The sequence below is a fragment of the Ahaetulla prasina genome, chromosome 2 (assembly GCF_028640845.1).
Source record: "Ahaetulla prasina isolate Xishuangbanna chromosome 2, ASM2864084v1, whole genome shotgun sequence".
NCBI classification, from domain to species: Eukaryota; Metazoa; Chordata; class Lepidosauria; order Squamata; family Colubridae; genus Ahaetulla; species Ahaetulla prasina.
In genome coordinates, this window is record NC_080540.1 from 4,044,878 (window position 1) to 4,065,324 (window position 20,447).

General features: G+C 42.0%; 1 protein-coding gene across 1 annotated transcript in view; it reads right to left on the reverse strand.

Moving 5' to 3' along the window:
• Positions 1-1,449: 1,449 nt before the first annotated feature.
• Positions 1,450-20,447, reverse strand: part of LOC131193736 (zinc finger protein 845-like) — a 51,065-nt gene continuing 32,067 nt past the window's right edge. The window contains exons 9-15 of the mRNA XM_058174251.1: positions 20,085-20,192; positions 15,873-16,068; positions 15,106-15,626; positions 14,734-14,848; positions 14,005-14,072; positions 5,731-5,860; positions 1,450-5,085 (exon numbers count right to left, since the gene is read on the reverse strand). Coding sequence (XP_058030234.1) covers positions 3,527-5,085; positions 5,731-5,860; positions 14,005-14,072; positions 14,734-14,848; positions 15,106-15,626; positions 15,873-16,068; positions 20,085-20,192 — 2,697 coding nt within the window. The 3' untranslated portion in view covers positions 1,450-3,526. The remainder of the gene's footprint in view (positions 5,086-5,730; positions 5,861-14,004; positions 14,073-14,733; positions 14,849-15,105; positions 15,627-15,872; positions 16,069-20,084; positions 20,193-20,447) is intronic.

Sequence of the window (20,447 nt, forward strand, 5' to 3'; positions counted from 1 at the left end):
ATACGTAATAAAGAAGAGTCAAGAATAAACAGAATATCGTACAAAAGAGAATAAGGAAAACCAACACAATCCCAACTATCTTTATCACTTCCTAGTTTTGGATCTCAGAACTCTGGGTTCAGCCTGCCCAACTCAGGGCAACAGCGCAGCCGCCCAGCCCCATGATCTATAACCTCCTTCTTCAATTCCTGGGTCATCTGATTCCAGGAAGGCTGTCCACAGGCGTAGCCTGAATTGTACCTTTTTTTAATGCCCTAAAATCATCAATCCTCTGGCATCAGCCATCTGAAGCCCTTCTGGTACAATTTGCTTGACAAAAATAATATTTCTTTCTTTTTCACGTACCTGTCTGGGAATCTGCCTCAGAATGGCTATCTCCATTTTGTAAATCAGTGCCCCACTCCTATGTTTTCTAAGAATTTCATCTCTCGTCTCTCTTCTTGACATGAACCTCTCTGGGAACTGTATGCGTGCATATTGCTAATTAACTCTATAAACTCGATCCACATCCCAATTCATGAAATCAACACTTCTCCCAAGAAATTCTCCCAACAATTTAGTCACAACATCTCTCAAGTCTTCTTGGTCCACTTCTTCCAAATTTTGAAACCTAAGGAAATAAGACATTTTATCCATCTGGTCCAAGCACAGCATTTATTCTTCTCTTTCTGTGCCCGCATTTCAAGACCTTCCACTTTCTGCTTGTTTTCTGCTGAGACTTGTTGAGTATCCTTTAAATCCTTTTGGATAGTCACAATTTCTTCTCTTATTTCCGCTTGGCCTCTTTGCAAATCATCCAGTTTCTTGTCCATATTGGATAACTTTTCCAGAATTCTCTCCATCTCTCCAGCAGTTGGTCTCTGACCTTTTGCCATTTGAAAAAAAAGAATCAAAATCCTCAGGCAAGCACAGTATCCTTGTAATTTCCTCCGGATCCAGGGCACTCACAGGAGCAACGAGTCCAGAGTACAGTTAGTCAACCAGGAAACCAAGGAAGTGATGTCATCAAAAATTCTCATAGTGAAGGCGGAAGCTGGCGCCACCACTGTTCCCAGAAGGAGGGGGGCCTCAAACCTTCCTCCTAAATTTCTCCATCACCTCTTCTCTCCAGAGCTCCACAAACCGGTAATCTTCTTATTTTAAGTTCTCCTCTCTCCAGATAACTTGCTCCTTCCAACCGCAGGGAGAAAAGACTGGAGCACTTGTTACGATATTCCTTTTCTCCTCAATTCTACTCCGTGCCCTGTTCACCACCAGGCTGCTGCAGTTATAATCCAATGCCCGGTGTCACATTTGGAAAGCGGAGAAAATAATGGAGCTGAAAGGCCTCAAAAGCCTGATTTCTGTATGTCGGCTGGGAGATGGCAGGTGTAGGCATCCTTGAACACCTGGACCTCGGCGGAGGATGACTGGCAGAAACTCCGTTGCCATGGATGCAATCGTCTCGCCATTAACATATTAAATTGACTCTGTAATATCCTTATAGCCTCTTTAAGTTTGTGATCTTGTGGGTTTTGTATTAATAATTGTTGTTTCTTTTGAATTTCTTCTTCCAGGTATCTACGCTGACTTTGTTTATTATTCCTCTGCCTATTGTCCAGATATATCAATATACTTCTAATAAAAGCTTTACTCGCCTCCCACACAGTTCCTATCGGTGTCCCCTTGTGCATATTAAAATCAAAAAATTCCTTCATCTGTTTCTTACAATGATTTACATTATCCTCATATCTAAACAAATTTTCATTCAGCCTCCATGTTCTACCACCTTTTTTTCCTTGTAGTAATTCCATCCAAACTGGGCTATGGTCAATTAAACACCTCGGAAATATCTTCATTTTCTTCACCCTAGAAAGCAAGTCATTAGAAATTAAGATAAAGTCAATATGTGAAAAAAATTGATGCCCATCGGAAAAAAAAGTAAAATCTCTCTCATCTGGATTCCGTAACCTCCATATATCTCTAAACTCAAAATCTTCCATCATTTCAAAAAAGGATTTTGGTAATTTTGCATGTAGAGGTATCTTCTTAGAAGAGGTTCTCTTATCATTTCTTGTATCAATTACTCCATTCCAGTCTCCTAATAAAATAAATTAGCTGTAATCCCAGAGGGTCAACCTCTCATGTAACATTTTATAAAACTTTTCTTCTTGCTGATTAGGCGCATAAATACCTATCTGTAAAACCTTTTTTGCATCTATCACCAGTTCAATAGCAATAAATCTTTCTTGAATATCTGCCTCAAATAACTTAGCTGGTATATCCTTCCTGATATATACAACGATACCATTTTGCTTCTTATCCAAAGCTGATGCAAAAAATTTTTTACCTAATTTTGAGTTTATTAAGTATTTTTGGTCTGATAATTTGATATGTGTCTCTTGCAGGCAAATCACATCATTTTTAAATTGTTTCAAATAGTGAAATATTTTCCTTCTTTTCTGAGCTGAATTCAAGCCATTAACATACCATGACAAAATTCTATTTGCCATTACTGGCCTCCTGAAGCTTTGAAGCAGACAACAGAAGATCCTCCTCCGGTATCTCCCGTCTAGCTCCTCCCACAGCTTCCATTCTGGGGTCCTGACTTTTACTTTGAAGCTGTTGCTCCTCTTTACGCTTAAGAGCTCCTCGTAACCCTTTGCTCTGGCTCCTCTGGTGCTGGCAGCAATGAAGCCTCTTGGGTCACCACGCCTTCTTGGATCTCTTGAAGTTTTTCTATCACTTCTATTTCAACTTTCAAGACTGTAGAAAGAAAATCCTTTGTCTTTAAGACAGTGTCAATTCTGTATCTCCTTCCTTGATAAAATACTGTCAGACCAACTGGCACCTCCCATCTAAATTGAATCTGGTGTTTTTTAAGTTTTTGTGTAAAAAAGACAAACTCCTTCCTGTCTTTTAACATCTTGGAAGGAATCTCTTTCAGGACCTTCAACTCCTGTTCTCCAATTTTCAAAGTTGTCTGATATGCAACTTGCAAAATCTGATTTCTCATAGTTCTTTTCACAAAATAAACCACAATGTCCTGAGGAAGCTTTCTCTGTCTTGCGATCCAAAAATTAACTCTATATATTTTATCAATTTGATAAGCTACCTCTTGGGGTTCCACTTCAATAAATTCAGCCAATGCTTCTGATATGATTTTTCTTAGGTCCTCTCCTCTCTGTTCCTTCAAACTGTGGATTCTAAGAGCTCCTTCCATAAGCTTGTACTGCAATATCACAACCTGATCTTTATTTTCATCCACTTTTGTCTGAATACCTTCCATTTTATCTTCTAAGTGCTTATTTGACTGAGAAATCTGTTGCATCTCTTCTTCCAGCCCCTCAACTTTTTTAGACAAACATTGAAAAGCCAGCACAATATCTTCTCTTATTTTTTCATTATTCTCCTTCATCTGTTCCCTTATTTCTCCATTAAATTTTTCCATCATCAGCGTTTCAACCTTTTGAGGTCGGTAAAATGAGGTCTCAGATTCCTGGGGACAATATGCTGACTTTGTAAATTGCTCAGACAGTGCTGTAAATCATTGTGGAGTGGTATATAAGTCTAAAGTGGAATTGCTATTGCTATATACTTTCTCCCGAGTGTGGATCCTTTTATGAGAAGTAAGATTACTATTCTGAGCAAAGCTCTTTCCGCATTCCATGCATTTAAATGGCTTTTCCCCTGTATGGATCTTTTTGTGGCAACTAAGTCCACTGCTCTGAGCAAAGGTCTTTCCACATGCCATGCATCTGTATGGCTTCTCCCCTGTGTGGATTCTGCTATGAGAAGTAAGAGCACTGCTCTTAGTAAATGTCTTTCCACACTCCATGCATTTAAATGGTTTCTCTTCTGAGTGGATCTTTTTATGGGAGGCAAGATAACTTTGTTGAGCAAAAGTCTTTCCACACTCCATGCATTTATATGGCTTCTCCCCTGTGTGGATCATCTTATGGGAAATAAGATGACCTCTTTGAGCAAAGGTCTTTCCACACTCCATGCATTTAAATGGCTTTTCCCCTGTGTGGATCTTTTTGTGGATAGTAAGTCTACTGCTCAGAGCAAAGGTCTTTCCACACTCCATGCATTTATATGGCTTCTCCCCTGTGTGGATCATTTTATGGGAAATAAGATAACAATGTTGACCAAAGGTCTTTCCACACTCCATGCATTCATATGGCTTCTCCCCTGTGTGGATCACCTGATGGGAAATAAAATTACGTCTATGAGCAAAGGTCTTTCCACACTCTATGCATTTATACGGCTTCTTCCCTGTGTGGATCACCTGATGGGAAATAAGACTACTTTTTTGAGTAAAGGTTTCTCTGCACTCCATGCATTTATACGGCTTCTCCCCTGTGTGGATCATCTTATGGGAAATAAGATTACCTTTTTGAGTAAAGGATTTCCCACACTCCATGCATTTAAATGGCTTTTCCCCTGTGTGGATCTTTTTGTGCATAGTAAGTCCACTGCTCTGAGCAAAGGTCTTTCCACACTCCAAGCATTTATATGGTTTCCCTCCTGTGTGGATCTCTTTGTGGATAGTAAGTTTCCTGCTACAAGTAAAGGCTTTCCCACACTCCATGCATTTATAGGGTTTCTCTCCCGCTGCTGGAAGGGTCTGGGCTACATGGGCTACAGGAGATTCTGAACACTGTTTCTCTGCAATATGAATCCTTTCATGGGAAGTAAGTTGCCTGTTTGATCTAAAATGTTTTCCAGATTCCAAACATTTATAAGGCTCCTTTTTAGCGTGAATCACTTTTTGAGATGTAAGGAAGATATTTTGAAGAGAAAGAATCAATGTCCCATTGTAATTCTTTCCATTCTGGCTTACAGCATCTTCTCTTTTGTTTTGGGTTAATACTTTTTGTTTCATACTTTTCCCAATATATTCTTTCCTAATTTTTTCTTGTTGGGCATGAAAATCTTGCATCGGAGCATCAGTGGAAGATGAGCTATCCTGATTCCAATTATTTGACTGGTTCCACTCATGGCTTTCGAATTCCATTCGAATTCCAAAGTTCTCTATTCCATCCTTAGCATTGATCACTTGGAACAGTTCAGAGGAATCTTGATTCTCCTGCTCGTTATTACCTTCAAAGGAAAAGAGAAATGAAAATGATAACAAGGTTAGAGAAAAAGATCAAACTGCAAATCTCACTCAAAGTCAGTTTTGAGTTAAGAAATACTGGTAATCAGGGGAAATATCCAAGAAGGAATTAGTGCGAGATCACTTGAGTTCACTATCCTGAGATATTGCACTACTGATCTGGAGTGTAGTTTAGGCCTCTGTTCTCTGTGAAATGAGGCATAAACTACTTTAGTGTGAAATCACATGAGATCAGTAGTGCAAAATCTCAGGCTACTGATCTTGCATGATCGCGCATTACTTGCTTTTCCATGGCCTGACCGTGAAAGTTCTGTTCTCACACAATTTTGGGAGGTTTCAGAGGACAAATGATAACACATTCCTCTCGCATGACCTCCAGGGGGCACACCTCATTTTTTTCAGCCTCCACAGACGAGTTGAAATAGAAATGGAAAAATACAGATAAGAAATGGCACAGAAATCTTGTAACCAAAAAGCATATTGACCTCTTTCCTACCTTGGAGTACAAGAAAGCTAGATCCTTTCCCTCTCCCTCCCAGGAGACGGTATCCGATGAACAATTTTTTAATTAAAAAAACTAACTATAATGCATCTTCTTGAACTCTGATTGGGGACTAGAAAACTCTTACCCAGAGAGACCACGTTCATATGGTTTTCCAGCATGACTTCCGAATGCAGCGCTTTCTGGTCAGAATCCAGCTGAGACCATTCCTCCTCAGAGAAATACACACCCACCTCCTCGAAGGACACAAGACTCTCCTGAACACAGAAAAAAAGAACAGAACAGGATTCAGAAGATCTGTTCATCTTCATCAATGATTTAGACGAGGGTAGAAGGAGAACTCCTCAAATTTGCAGACATGACCAAATTGACAGAAATACCAACACTCCAGAAGATTGGGACTGGGCCCCATCTAACAAAATGAAATCAACAGTGAGAAAGGTTCTACATTTAGGAAAGAAAAACCAAATGCATGGGCATAGAATAGGTGACACCTGGCTCAACAGTAGAAAGGGCAACAGGGATCTTGGAGTCCTACTGGACAGTCACTTAAACATGAGTCAGCAGTATACTACAGTTGCCAAAAAAAAAGCACCCCAATGCAATCATAGGCTGCATTAACAAAGAGAGCAAATCAAGATCACATGAAGTGTTAGTACAACTTTATAATTCCTTGGTAAGACCAAACCTGTAATATTGCATCCAGTTTTGGTTGCCAGATGTAAATAAGATCTTGAGACAGCAACCAAAATGATTTGGGGTCAGGAGGCAAAAACATATAAGAACTGTTGCTGGAACTGGGTTTGTCTAGTTTAATGAAAAGAAGAAGTAGGAATGATGTCAGGAAATTGTTATTTGCCTAACTAACTAGTTGGCCAGGCAATATATAAACTAACTATGTATGTTTGTAGAAAGGCATGAAATTGCTTTAAGGCTGTGCTGCATCATGCAAGCATCCTGATTGTTTGAGTTTTTAGCCAATGTATAAAAGGACTACTAAATTATGGCTTGTGGGAAATCTATAGGGACGCTACAGCATTGTAACCTGATGACATGCTGCAACTGTATATTTGAGCTTTAGAATAGAATAGAATAGAATAGAATTTTATTGGCCAAGTGTGATTGGACACACAAGGAATTTGTCTCGGTGCATATGCTCTCAGTGTACATAAAAGAAAAGATACGTTCATCAAGGTACAACATTTACAACACAATTGATGATCAATATATCAATATAAATCATAAGGATTGCCAGCAACAAGTTATAGTCATACAGTCATAAGTGGAAAGAGATTGGTGATGGGAACTATGAAACGATTAATAGTAGTGCAGATTCAGTAAATAGTCTGACAGTGTTGAGGGAATTATTTGTTTAGCAGAGTGATGGCCTTCGGGAAAAAACTGTTCTTGTGTCTAGTTGTTCTGGTGTGCAGTGCTCTATAGCTGCTTTGAGGGTAGGAGTTGAAACAGTTTATGTCCAGGATGCGAGGATCTGCAAATATTTTCACGGCTCTCTTCTTGATTCTGCAGTATACAGGTCCTCAATGGAAGGCAAGTTGGTAGCAATTATTTTTCTGCAGTTCTAATTATCCTCTGAAGTCTGTGTTTTCTTGTTGGGTTGCAGAACCGAACCAGACAGTTATAGAGGTGCAAATGACAGACTCAATAATTCCTCTGTAGAACTGGATCAGCAGCTCCTTGGGCAGTTTGAGCTTACTGAGTTGGCGCAGAAAGAACATTCTTTGTTGTCCTTTTTTAATGATGTTTTTGATGTTAGCTGTCCATTTGAGATCTTGCGATATGATAGAACCCAGAAATTTGAAGGTTTCTACTGTTGATACTGTGTTGTCAAGTATTGTGAGAGGTGGAAGTATGGAAGGGTTTTTCCTAAAATCTACCACCATTTCTACGGTTTTGAGTGTGTTCAGTTCCAGATTGTTTTGGTTGCACCACAAGGCTAGTCGTTCGACCTCTCTCGTCTATATGCGGATTCGTCATTGTCTCGAATGAGACCAATCACTGTTGTGTCATCTGCGAACTTCAGTAGCTTAACAAATGGATCATTGGAGATGCAGTCATTGGTATACAGAGAGAAGAGAAGTGGGGAGAGCACACAGCCTTGGGGGGCCCCTGTGCTAATTGTACAGGTATTTGATGTGATCTTGCTTAGCTTCACCTGCTGCTTCCTGTTTGTTAGGAAGCTTGTGATCCACTTACAAGTCTGTTCCGGTACCTGTAGCTGGTTTAGCTTAGTTAGAAGAATGTCTGGAATGATGGTATTGAATTATGATCGTTGCTTGATCATGGCTAGTTACCGATTCCTCAAGATACTGACTGTTGTGAATTGAATTGTGTTTTGCTGAACTGAAAGAAGACCTTGTTTGTTGTGCAAGTCTACGTTGGTAAGAGGACCTGATATTTGTAACATCCCTGACTGACTGACTTTATATGTGTATGACCTGGAATTGTTTTTGAACTATGACTTTGCCTTTTCCCTAAAAGTAAAGGAATATCAAACCCCAGTTTGTATGCAAGTGACTGTTATTGTATCCAACCAGTCTCAGTCGTTTTCATGCATAGGGTACTCTGCTCAACAGTCCACAATCTTGGTTGTGAACCCAGATTACCCTTAACATTGGTTATGGATCGAGAACACTGAGAGTGGCTGTGACTATACAGTAATATAATTCAAAAGGCTGTATTTGATACAAATAGTCCAGGTGAAGATGGCACAAGAACAGTTGTCCAGCATATCCATGATAACCCGGTTGGATGGATCAAACTATGCATCCCGGTCTGTGAAGTGTAACCTACTTCTACGCAAGGAAGGACTATGGGGCGTGGTTACTAATCCACCGGATGTAAATGCATGGGATCCAAACGATGAGGAAGATGAAAAGAAAATAGCCAAATTCAACAGGGATAACGAACGGGCTCTTTGCATAATTGGACTGACACTGAATGACCAGCAGCTTGTCCATATTCATGATGAAGAGTCTGCTGCTAGGTGTTGGAACAATTTGAAGAGGATTTATGTTCGAGATAGTGTAGGTGCACACATACACCTTACACATAAACTGTTTCAAACTCGGCTTCTGAAAGGTGGAGATATGTTGGCTCATTTGGAGTTTATGACAAAAACCTTCCAAGAGCTACATGAGAAGGAACTCATTTTTTCTGAATTACAACAGATGTACATTATTCTTTCCTCTTTGGACGAAAGTTATGACAACTATGTTTCTTCACTGGAGGTTCTGACCAGAGATGTACTAACATTGTCTGGCATAACCGGAAGATTGCTGGAAGAGTCCAGAAGAAGGCAGGAAAGAGAACAATTAAGAGAGAAACAACCACAGGAAGAAAAACTGTCTTCATCTGTTTATATTGTTAGAAAATGTTTTTCTTGTGAGGCTAAGGGTCATATAGCCAAATACTGCAATAGGGATAAGAAAATGCCTAATCGTACCCAAAGAAGGTCTAAAAATGACGTTACTCTAGCTATATCAGGATCTGTTCCTGGAAACAATGATTTATGGGTAGTTGATAGTGGAGCATCCCAATCAATTACTAGGAGAAAAGAAAGGTTTGTGAAACTGAATAATAGCAAACAATACATAACATTAGCAAATGGGTGGAAAATGAAAGTGGCTGGTGAAGGTATTGCACATTGTCCATTTATCAATGAGCAGTTACCAATGTTATATATACCGAAACTAAAATACAACCTATTATCTGTTAAAGCCTTAGCACAAGCTGGATTTGTAATAACCTTTAGGGGAGATAAATGCCTAATAGAAAAGGAAGGTAAATGTGTTACCGCAAAATTAGAAAAGGATTTATTCATACTGATCCAGCTGTAGTGGCTAATGCTAACTCAGTTTCTGATAATAAGAAGCCACATGATGAATGTATTCATCTACTTCATCGACGCTTAGGCCATACAAATTTCAAAGCATTGAAAAAAACAGTAGCATTATCTGAGGGTATAAGGTTGAAAACCATGTACTAAGTACCTCAATTGTAATGCTTGCAATCAAGAAAAAAGCAAAGTAACCCCAGCAAACCGAATGAACGGATTCAAAACTAAATGACCACTAGAGGTAGTATTTGCAGACCTAATTGGACCTAAAAAACCCAGTTTAGGGGGAGCCTGCTATATACTGAGCTTAGTTGATCATTTCTCTAGGTATGGTTTCTGTTACTTAATGAAAACAAAGTCTGAAACATTTCAGCGTATGGCAAACTGGCTGAAATTTGTCGAGAGGAAACAGAAACATAAGGTAGTTTGCTTAGTAACAGACAATGGCACTGAGTTTACTAATCTTAGATTAGAGAACATGTTGCAGTAGGCAGGTATTGAACATAAACATTCTGCCCCCTTAAAGACCACATAATGCTTATGTGGAACGCAGAGGTCAAACACTGCAAGCAATGGCTAGATCTATGTTAGCAGATTCTAGTCTACCAGAATCACTTTGGGGTGAAGCCATAATGTGTGCTAACCATGTGTTAAACAATGTAGTGAATTCATCTACTGGTGAATTACCGTTTACATTTGGCATGGTAGAAAACCAAATCTAAGCTACCTACATACATTTGGTGCTTCTGCTTGGATTCATATACCATCACAATTAAAGCGAAAGGGACAACCAAGAGCTAGGAAAATGTTTTTGTTGGGTATGAATCTAATCACAGGCCATTTAGATTTTGGGCCCCAGGTACCACTAGTATTTATCGTAGTGCTAGTGCAAAATTCCTGGAGCATGAAGGATAAGCTTGAGCAAGCTAATTACAGAAAGGAGGATAATGTTATTATTGCTGACCAAATATTCAATAATACCCCTGAAGATGAAATAGATGAAGTAGAATCTATTATAAAAGAAGAAGAAAGTTTAGTGGAGGAAGTAGATGAAAGACCAGTTATGAGTCCTGTATTACCTAGAAGATATACAAGGGTAAGGCGTGCACCCGATAGGTATCAAGCGAATGTTGTTTGTCAAATAAACATAGAACCTTCTAACTATGATGATATTAGGATGTATCCTGAAAAGGACCAATTAGCTTGGAAGGAAGCTATGGATAAAGAACTGAATTCATTAACTGAGTTAGATGTGTATGAAAATGTTAAGTTACCACCAGGAGAACGGTTAATTGGTTGCCGATGGATTTATAAATTAACGACCGGTGCTGATGGAACTGTAACCCATAAAGTACAATTAGTTGCTCAAGGTTTTGCTCAGTCTGATAAAGATTATGATGAAGTTTTTGCTCCCAGTTTGAGAGCAACCACATTGAGAACAATGTTCGTGTGGGCAGCGAAAAATGAATATCAGATAACTCATATAGATATTGAAACAGCATATTTACATGCACCTTTGCATCACAATATCTATATGAAAAAAACATTAGGTATTAGAATGGATGGGCGAACTGATTGCTGGAAATTAAAAAAAAGTCTGAATGGTTTGAAGCAATCAGGGTTTGAATGGAATAAATGTATTGTGAAAGAATTAAATCCCACAGGTTTTACAGCAAGTATAGCAGACAAATGTCTCTTTAAACGAGAGAAAGATGGTTTGGTTTCATTTTTACTTGTTTACAGACGATATTGCCATTTTAACTAAAACTGAAAAGGAAGCAAGAGAACTTGTTGTTTTGTTGCAGAAGAAATTCAAAATACGAAATCTTGGCAATATTAAACACTATTTAGGTCTCAATATTGAGAAAAAAACTAGAGGATACAAACTGTCCCAATCTAGTAAAATTACCCAATTACTGAAACATTACAATATGGAACAGTGTAAACCAGCAAAAACACCTATGAGTCAGGATTTTAAACACGGTGATATACAAAGTCCTGTATTCAGCAGGGAGATTTATCAATCCTTGATAGGTAGTTTATCTTATATTAGTAATTGGTCTAGACCTGATATTTCCTATTGTGTTAACCAATTAGCTAGATATAATGCAGAAACAACTGAGAGGCATTGGCAAGCTGCAAAACGGATACTGAGATATCAGAAGCTAACAATGCATTACGCCTTATATCTAGAACCTAACTGTGATCTTATACTGACTGCATATGCTGATGCTAGTTTTGCTACTGATTTAGCTACGAGAAAATCTACATCAGGTATCGCAACAATGTTAGGAAATACATTAATTGGGTGGAAATTTATCAGGCAAAAGCACATAAGTTTGTCGACAATGGAAGCTGAATTTTCCTGTTTGTCTTTATTGTGCACAGAATTAATCTATTATAGACAATTGATGTTAGATATAGGTTTAAGTGTACATAATCCAATTGTTGTTTTTGAAGATAATCAAGCAGCTATTAAAATGGCAACGACTTTAGCTGTTAAAATGAGATCTAAATATACTGACATTAGATACCTAAATGTAAGGCAATGTATACAGGATAATATGATACAACTGTCAGAAAATAATATCGCCGATAATTTTACAAAACCGCAGGGTGCGATCACACATAAAACATGTTGTGAGAGTTATGGGCTGAGATTATAAGCCATTATATATTGACCTATCCAAAGGAGAGTATGTCAGGAAATTGTTATTTGCCTAACTAGTTGGCCAGGTAATATATAAACTAACTATGTATGTTTGTAGAAAGGCATGATATTGCTTTAAGGCTGTGCTGCATCATGCAAGCATCCTGATTGTTTTGAGTTTTTAGCCAATGTATAAAAGGACTACTAAATTATGGCTTGTGGGGAATCTATAGGGACGCTACAGCATTGTAACCTGATGACATGCTGCAACTGTATATTTGAGCTTTATGATCGTTGCTTGATCATGGCTAGTTACCGATTCCTCAAGATACTGACTGTTGTGAATTGAACTGTGTTTTGCCAAACTGAAAGAAGACCTTGTTTGTTGTGCAAGTCTACGTTGGTAAGAGGACCTGATATTTGTAACATCCCTGACTGACTGACTTTATATGTGTATGACCTGGAATTGTTTTTGAACTATGACTTTGCCTTTTCCCTAAAAGTAAAGGAATATCAAACCCAGTTTGTATGTAAGTGACTGTTATTGTATCCAACCAGTCTCAGTCGTTTTCATGCGTAGGGTACTCTGTTCAACTGTCCAGTTTACAACCAAGATTACCCTTAACAAATGACATGATAGCAGTGTGGCAAGATCTCAGGGGCTGCCACAAAGAGGAGGCCAATCTATTCTCCAAAGCACCTGAAGGCAGAACAAGAAGCAATGGATGGAAACTAATCAACTAATCAAGGACAGAACTAACTTACAGTTAAAGAGAAATTTCTTGACAGTGACAACAATTAATTAGTGGAATGACGTGTCTCCAGAAGTTGTGCATGCTCCAACACTGGAGCTGTTTAAGAAGAAATTGGGCAGCCATTTATCTGAAATGTTATGGGGCTTCCTGTATGAGCAGGGGTTGGACTAGAAGACCTCCAAGATCCCTACCAACTCTGTTATACTGCTCCATTGTTCCCAAATTCCCAAAGCAAAGATATGTGCTAGGTTCAATGGCTGTGCTTCACACAAGTCCTAAGTTTAGATGAGAAAATGAACAATTCTCAAAATGTCTTTGACTGAAGAAATATTTGGGGCAAGTTTTATCAAATTGATTGATTCTGCAGAACTTTCAGCGCCTTTCAGTAAAGTAATCCCACTTCTGAATCAACTGACTTAGCGCTCTATCATTCATTGATCTAGTAGTCTGAGCCATTGGCTGAATGGGAGAAGACAAAGAAAAGAAAATTTTCTGCAAAGCCCGTTTCTCATCCTTTGCAAAACGGGAATGTTTGATCTCCTAATCAGGGCGCAAATCAAAGGATTGGAAATTATTTTATAGCCCGATGTACTGCAATTAAATGCTCTATGTGGTCGTTCTTTGGATTTTAAAACTCTTCTTTATTTTTTTAATGTGATTTGTTTATTTTTTAAACTTCTGGTTATGAACAAGGCTTTTTAAAAATAGTAGCATTGCAATGTGAGTATTTAGTTATTTTTCATTAGCCTTGCACAATGACAAAAAGAATGGGTGTCTAGCAGTTACTATCAATATGATCCGTTTATTCCTATTTCTTGAAGCATTTTTTTAAAATTACTCCTTGTAAACTCATATTTGGAGGAGTTCTAGCAGAAGCAGTGGTCTTTAAAAAACATTTCCTAAACAGAATCTGAGGGTAGAAATGACAAACCATTCTGTCCCTGTAATAGTCTATAGAGGAAGCTATGCTGGTTGAGAGCATCTTGAACTGCTATTATGCCGTCCATGTCACACAGGAACAGAAAAATAATCCAGCCCAAACAAGGGAGGGAAATAGAAGGAGAGCAAACTCTGCACACCTGATTCACTTCCTGAAGGAAAGGAGAATACAAATCTAATAACTTTTCTCTTTCTTACTTGATTTGGAGGTTCAACCACTGTTTGAGTTCCATCGTAAAAACCAGAGAACTTCATGCTTTGTTTCTCTGTAAGGATAAAATAATTTCAAAATGCATATTTAACAAAACAAGAGGAGGTAAACTACAGAAGAGAAGAAGGTATTTATTTTATTTATTTATTAATCATACTTATATACCGCACCATCTCCCGTAGGACTCAGGGCGGTTCACAGGCATATTAAAAACAATATAATAAATAAGCATTAAAACCCAGTTAAAACTAAATATTATCATGGCCTGATCACTAAAACAGTAAAAACCGGTAAAACCCCCATTAAAATTTAGCTAAAACATTTTATTCTTAGGCTAGTCCCGCGCGCTAAAATAATAGAGTCTTCAGTTCCCGTCTGAAGGTCCGGAGGTCGGGGAGTTGTCGTAATCCCGGAGGATTACAATTCCACAGGGCTAGTGCCGCCACAGAGAAGGCCCTCCCCCTGGGGGTCACCAACCTACATTGTTTGGTCGACGGCACCCTGAGGAGGCCCACTCTATGGGAGCGCACAGGTCATTGGGAGGCAATCGGCGGCAGAAGGCGGTCTCGAAGGTATCCCGGTCCTAAGCCATGGAGCGCTTTAAAGGTGGTAACCAAAACCTTGAATTGCACCCGGAAGCCTACCGGTAGCCAGTGTAGGCTAGTGTAGGTATGACAGAAGGGATCTCTTTGGGTAATCAGAGGATCTTCTATTACCTCCTGAAGTGTCCTTGCTTTGATCTTCCAAAGGGATCCTCCTGAAAAATAGCTTCTGAGGGGGATTTGATGGATTCTTCTTTCCCTCAGGATCTCTTATTTCCACAGTGCAGCCCTTCAAAAAGGAGGAAGAAAAAAGAAGAGGAATTAATGTAAATCACATGATATAAAGTGGAATCTTATATTAGGAACACAACCTTAAAGTCCCAAATATCCATCAGTGAGGTTGCGTGAGAAAACAATGGAAGTTTTGCAAGAATTGGTGGAACACTGCCAGATATGATGAAAGCCACAGAAGTATGGGAAAGAGGGGTGAAGTATTCAAACATATTTTCTGTTCTCTTTTGAGCTCCCTAGATTAAAGTGTCTCACCTGCAACTTGATCTGCTCCTTCTGCTCCTCCGCCTGGCTCAGGAGGAAGCCTTCAGCCAGGGCCACCGCCTGGGAGCTGGTTTCTGCTCCACATTCCCTCACCCAGCCCTCCATTTCTGGGGGCAGAAGGAACAGGAGCTGCTCCAGAACCACCAGGTCCAGCATCTGGGCTTTGGTGTGCTTTTCTGGTCTCAGCCATCGCCTGCAAACGTCATGGAGTCGGCTGCAAAGTCCTCGGGGACCCTCAGCCTCCCGATATTGGATGAAATTCCAGGGCTGAACTTCTGAAGGGAGGATGGTTTCCTCCTCCAGGATCTTCTGCCCAGTCCTTGTCCAGAGCTTCCCAGGCTGAGCAGCTGAAGGGCGTTTTCCAGCTCCCTCCTTTCCCAAAGGTTGTGTCTCCATCCTTTCTCTCTCCTGCAGAGCAACTCCAAATGGCTCCAAGGACTCTTCTGGGTCTCCAGATGCCTTTTCCTTCCACATGGCTTCGAGTTTCTGTACCTGAGACTGTAGAACAAATCAACGCCAAGAATTAGAAAGTAGAATTTAGACACTGAACAACCTTCACCCAACCTGCCCGGAGCCCCAAGCGGCTCATTCCAGCGGAGGGCCGGGAAGGAGGCAGCTGGAGAGGCCGCCCTGCTTCTCTCCCCCTCCGGAGACAGGATGGAGCCCCGGGGAGTTTGGTGCTAATCCCGCCTCCTCCCCGCCCGGCTTCTCTCCTCTCCTGCTGGGCCTCCGCAAAGCCGACCCGACCCTCCCCCCACTCGGGCTCTTCCCCGGATCCCCGCCGCCTTCCAGGCATCCCCGCTTCCCCCTGCATGGAGAGGGCGGCTGGAGAACATGGGATCCGGGGTTGAAGCCACAGGAGAGCCGGGCGCGGGTCTCTCCCTCCTCCGCCTCGCTTTGCACGGGAAGAGCCCCCAACTCACCCGCCAGACTCTCCCGCAGCCTCTCCACCTCCTGCAGAGTCACAAGGGTTAAGGAGAGTGAGTGCGGAGTCCTAGAGAGGCAAGGCTCTATGATGTTATTTCCTTCCCGGCCTCCTCTCCAAAGGTAGGCGTGTCTTTCGTCCTCCGGTGGGCCAATGGGGAAGTCCCTGATTTTCCCTTCTCTTGGCAGAAGGCGCCCCCTAGTGGATTCTGCGTAAATCTACAGGATTCCCTGCAAAGCGCGGGAAAGAGGAGCGTCTCTGAGGGAAGGGCAGGGATGATGGTCATAGGAGTAGGAGGAAAGTCCCCTCGCCCTCTTCCTCCCCTTCCTGCCCAGGAACTCTTTGTGGAGATGGAGAAAAATCTCTCTGGAGGATTTGAACTCGCTTCCCTCTAGAACAGCCGCCCTGAAGGCTGAGCAGAGATTGGAAGAGGCCTCAAAAGGCTCCAAATCCTGTCAGAAACAGCCAGGCGGTCGGAATTGAAGGACCTGAGAGAATCTCTGGGAAACACAGCCTGTGTTTTGTGGTTGTTGCGAATTCCGGTCGTAAGTGGAGGATGGTGGGACACAGGTAGGGAAGCCACAACCGGGAAAATGGTTGTTTTTTTTATTTATTTGGTTTTGTTCTTATTGAATACATGCAGGTGCCCGTTTCCAATCATTCCCTCAGCCTGACAGCGAAGTGGGGAAGCAGAAAGGGCAGAGACCCCTCCAGCCTCTTCCATTGAATACAGAGACAAAATGAAAAGATTCGACCACATTTGGAGTCGGCAGTGACACACAAAGGGGTTAACTACAGTGAGCAAAACAAGGAATTTAAAGTGGTTAAAAAAAACCACTTTGGAAAAGTGGTTAAAAATCTGTTTAAACAAAGAATGGCAGTAACTTTTGATCTTTCTTTATGTGTCTTATTTTTTCCCCGTCCAGTTTCACATAGAACATGTAATAAACAATATTTGAAGAAACAGCTTCAACCCAGCAAGAGCCGAAATAGGATGCCCCCAGGCCGACTAAACCAGGTGTCTCCAACCTTGTCAACTTTAAGTCTGGAGGATTTCAACTCCCAGAATTCTGAGAGTTGAAGTCCACCAGGCTTAAAGTTGACAAGGTTGGAGATCCCTGGTCTAAACAGTTTAGCACAGGTGTCGGCAACCCGCAGCTCTTTTGGGCCCTCTGCTGCGGCTCCCTGTCCCATCACTGGCTGGCCCCGCTCCTCCCAGTCAGTCCTCGCCTGGCCTGAGAAGGTAGGGGCAATGGTGAGTGAGGGGCTGATTCTCCGTCGCCTCACTCTTGCTGGAGCTTCTTTCGGTCCTTGTTGGTGCTGGGTGTGCCTCGGTCGCTTGGGGAGACGCACAACCTCTGTGACTCTGTGGCTCAGACTGGTAAAACAGTCTGTTATTAACACAGCTGCCTGCAATTACTGCAGGTTCTAGTCCCACCAAGCCCAAGGTTGACTCAGCCTTCCATCCTTTATCTGGATGAGGACCCAGATTGTTGGGGGCAATGTTGACTTTGTATATAAATATACAAATAGGATGAAGACTATTGCTAACATAGTGTAAGCTGCCCTGAGTCTTCGGAGAAGGGCGGGATATAAATGCAAATTAAAAAAAAAACTTGCTCTGCCCTGAGAAACTAGCCCGACCCAGCCATGATCGGCGCTGGCTTCGCTAAGACAAAGGCTGATGGAGTGGGAATGGGATCCGGGAGGATGGGATGACTGAAGAGGAGATGGGCCCGTAGCGCCCAGCCACGGCTTTAAGAATCTCAGGGCAGTGGGAAAAGGGGGTTGACCCCACCGAACCTCGCACGCCCACCCCAGGGATCAGGCTCGGAGAAAGCCAGAGCGCCCTCACCAAAGCCACTCACCCATCAGCCACTCTCCCCCTCTCTGTGTGTGTCTACCTCTTTATGTCGCTCTGTGTGTGTGTCTAGATAGATAGCAATAGAGATATATAGATATATATATTCTTGGCAACTTTTTGGAAATCTGGGCTGGCTGAGGAACAACCATGAGCCGCGGTGGAGGCTTCCCTCCTCCTCCTCTCGCGACCCTCTGGCCAGCTGTGGCAGGGCCGTGAGCATGCACACAAGCAAGGAAAGTCCAGAGATATTTCATAAGAAGAGTCCTCCACTCCTCTGCTCGCAATAAAAAACCTTATGTCACCAGACTCCAAATTTTGGGCTTAGATATCTTAGAACTATGCAGACTTCAGTCTGACCTAAGCATAGTACATAAAATGATCTACCACAATGTCCTACCTGTCAATGACTACTTCAGCTTCAACCACAACAATACACGAGCAAATAATAGATACAAACTCAAGGTAAACTGCTCCAAACTTGATTGCAGAAAATATGACTTCAGTAAAGAGTGGTCAATGCCTGGAATGCACTACCTGACTCTGTAGTTTCTTCCCCAAACCCCCAAAACTTTAAGCTTAAACTAACTACTGTTGACCTCGCCCCATTCCTAAGAGGTCTGTAAAGGGCATGCATAAGTGCACCCGCGTGCCTATCATCCCTTTCCTAATATTCCTTTTTACTTACGCATTTCATGTATCTAAATTATGTTTATAATTTTGCCTATTGTCTTATATGTGATTGACAAATAAATAAAAAATAAAAAGGAGACCCTCAGGTGAGTGGCCATCCATCCTGCACAAACCTTTGCTGTGCTTTGGTTGAGCCCAGCCGCTCACAGTTGGCCAGGGGGTTGCAGGAGGAGGAGGGGGAGGAGGATGGAAGCCTCCTCAGCAACTCACGTTTGTTCCTCAGCCAGCCTGGATTTCCAAAATTGTGCCAAAAGAAAGAAAAGGAGTAGCAAAGAGCCCCAAGGAGAGCTCGCTGGGCTTTCCGAGAGAATGAGAAGAGATACACAGAGAGAGATGGGAGGGAGGGAGGAAGAGAGAGAAATATGCATCCATATTTCTCTACCACTGCTTTCTCTGAATAAAACTACTTGCTTGAACGCTCCATCTGTGGACAAAGCTCGGAGGAGACGCAAAGGTATGCCTATTTCCAGAATGCTACAACTTGTTCTGTCCTCCTCCTCAGTCCGGGAGACACGAGCGATGATTTAATTAGCTGGCAACTATCAGCTCTGGCAGCAACTAGCAAGCGCCTGCCAAGTGTCTCTGTTATCTCTCTTGATGCCGATGAGTCATCCAGGAAACAAACAGTACTTCAGCTCTAATTCTCTCCCTCTAAGTTGATTTGTTCGCCACGAAGTGGTATAGCAGCCCTTGCTGCTTTTATATCCTTTGGGGTGTGGCTCCATGACTCAGCACTTCCTAGGCCTGCCCCACCCCTGCTTCTGTTGTTCCCGCCTCTCCTGCCTATGGGACCTAGGGTCCAGCCAGGCCTAATTGCCATCAGCCAGGTCTGGAGGTGTGGCCTGGGGGGGAGAAAGAGTCAGGGGATGGAGGCCTCGTTATCTCCACCTGGCCTGCCTCTGGCTCCTGGAGCTGAGCCAGGGAAGTTGGTGTTCCAGAGGTAAATCCTGATGGCCCTTCCCCCTCACTTTCCGAGTCATTTTCTGGCAGGGGGCCCGGCTCGGGGGGCGCAGACACAACAGAACTATTCTGAGTTCAAGCAGCACTTTTTTCACACAACTGTAAAAATATTCGCACTGAAAATACGATAACTGCAAAATGAGTAAACAGTGTGGCCCGGCAGCTGTGAATGTAAACAAAATTCTGGGATGCCTCACCAGATGTACCACCATCAATGAAAAGAAGGTCCTAAACCTCTACATAGGGCTTTAGTCAGATCCAATTTGGAACACTGTGTCCAGTTCTGCAGACTTAAGTTAAAAAAGATATTGATAAGATTGTATGAGTCCAGAGATGGGCAACACGAGGGAAAGTAAGGAAAGGTCACCACAAAATTAGGACAAAGAGCCCATGAGTTGCATTTTCTAATTCAGCCTCACTATAACCCATTCTCCTTATGGCAAGGGTCCTCAAACTATGGCCCACGGACCACATAAGCCTGTTGAACCCATTAATCTGGCCTGCACAGGACCACGAGGCTGCCCTGCCTACCCACTGGCCCCACACTTTGGCCAAGTACAGGACTTGCCTTTGCAAGCCCTGTGGGCTGGAACTGGAAGGTAAGGCCAACAATTTTGGCCTGCACAGATGTTCTGGAAGCTGGGAAGGGGGGAAATGAGGCTGTTTTAGCCCCCAAAAGGGCCGGTGAATGGCGCAGGCTGGTAAGGCCTGTTATTAAGAACAGCCTGTTATTAAGAACACAAAGCCTGCAATTACTGCAGGTTCAAGCCCGGCCCAAGGTTGACTCAGCCTTCCATCCTTTATAAGGTAGGTAAAATGAGGACCCAGATTGTTGGGGGGGCAATAAGTTGACTTTGTAAAAATATACAAATAGAATGAGACTATTGCCTTATA